Source organism: Photinus pyralis, unplaced genomic scaffold (assembly GCF_008802855.1).
Source record: "Photinus pyralis isolate 1611_PpyrPB1 unplaced genomic scaffold, Ppyr1.3 Ppyr1.4_LG3b, whole genome shotgun sequence".
Classification (NCBI taxonomy): domain Eukaryota; kingdom Metazoa; phylum Arthropoda; class Insecta; order Coleoptera; family Lampyridae; genus Photinus; species Photinus pyralis.
The window spans coordinates 15822696-15823876 of NW_022170510.1; the positions used below are offsets into that span (position 1 = coordinate 15822696).

Genomic DNA, 1181 nt, shown 5'->3' on the forward strand with positions numbered 1-1181 from the left:
TGCTGTTTAGGCTTTTGCGTTTGGGTTGAATACTAATGGGTTGTGATAATGTGGTTTGCTTCAGAGGTTATTATTATTATTATTATTATTATTATTATTATTATTATTATTTTTCATTTCCTTGAAAAGCGTACTGCTGAACTATGACGCTTTAATGAATTTTTTTGAAGAAGTAGGCAACGATAAACAGTCGGACTCTTCCTCAACGGCCGCAGCACTAGGATTTTTCAACAAAATGGAATCGTTCGGATTTTATTTCAATTTACATCTTCTAATTTCCGTTTTCGAGGGAGTGGAGCGTCTAAATGCAGAATTGCAGAAAAAGGAGTTGAGTGTCAACGAATCCCACAGAAAAGTTTACATCGTAAAAGAATCTTTTAGCAGTCTACGCGAAAAAGGTTTTAGTGAATTGTGGCATGATGCCGAATCTGGAGCCGCAAAATTGAGACTACAAAGTCCAACACTTCCTAGACTGCGACTGCGTAAAGTGCCTCGTAGACTTGACAGCGGCAGTTCACATGAATATTCAACGCCTCGCAAATATTTCGAAAAACTTTTTTATGAAGTCATAGATCTTACCTTAACATCTTTAAATGATCGCTTTCAATCAGACACCATTAATTTTCTGAATGCCGTTGAGGATTTTATACTTAAGAAATTGGGGATGTCAGAAAATGTCGTTACGTCGTTTTATAATATAAATGGGGAGGAAGAATTCGATCCTGAGCGTCTAAGATTACATAGGGACATGTTATTGGATGCAATGCAATCAGCTGGAATAAGTAGTCCTAATTGCATAATGGATGTTGTCCAATTTCTGAGAGCCAATCCTGAAGTTGCCTCATTAATTCCAGAAATCAAGAAACTGTGCAGAATTATTCTTACCATCCCTGCTTCGACTTGTACGGCAGAAAGATCTTTTTCTGCACTTCACAGGCTGAATACCTATTTGCGTTCGAATTTAAGGCAAGATCGACTCAATCATGTAGCCGTTCTCCATGTACATCGGGATTATACTGCGGCGTTGGATTTAAAACCCCTGATGAAGGAGTGGATTTCGCGATCTGCGCAACATTCTTCTACTTTTTCGATGGCAATGTAATGAGATGTGCAATATATTGTTTATTCTATTTTCTCTTTTTATCCCCCGTTTACTCCTCCTAATCCAATTAATAAAAACA

At 37.5% G+C, this 1181-nt stretch overlaps 1 protein-coding gene across 1 annotated transcript; it reads left to right on the plus strand.

Moving 5' to 3' along the window:
- The first annotated feature begins 154 nt into the window (after positions 1-154).
- On the plus strand, positions 155-1102 carry LOC116166386. The gene has a single exon (XM_031481341.1). It carries the CDS (start codon positions 155-157, stop codon positions 1100-1102), a length of 948 nt encoding a protein of 315 aa, XP_031337201.1.
- Positions 1103-1181: the final 79 nt, after the last annotated feature.

Coding starts and splice junctions, on each gene's coding strand:
- LOC116166386 (XM_031481341.1), top strand. CDS start 155: ATGAATTTTTTTGAAGAAGTAGGCAACGATAAACAGTCGGACTCTTCC.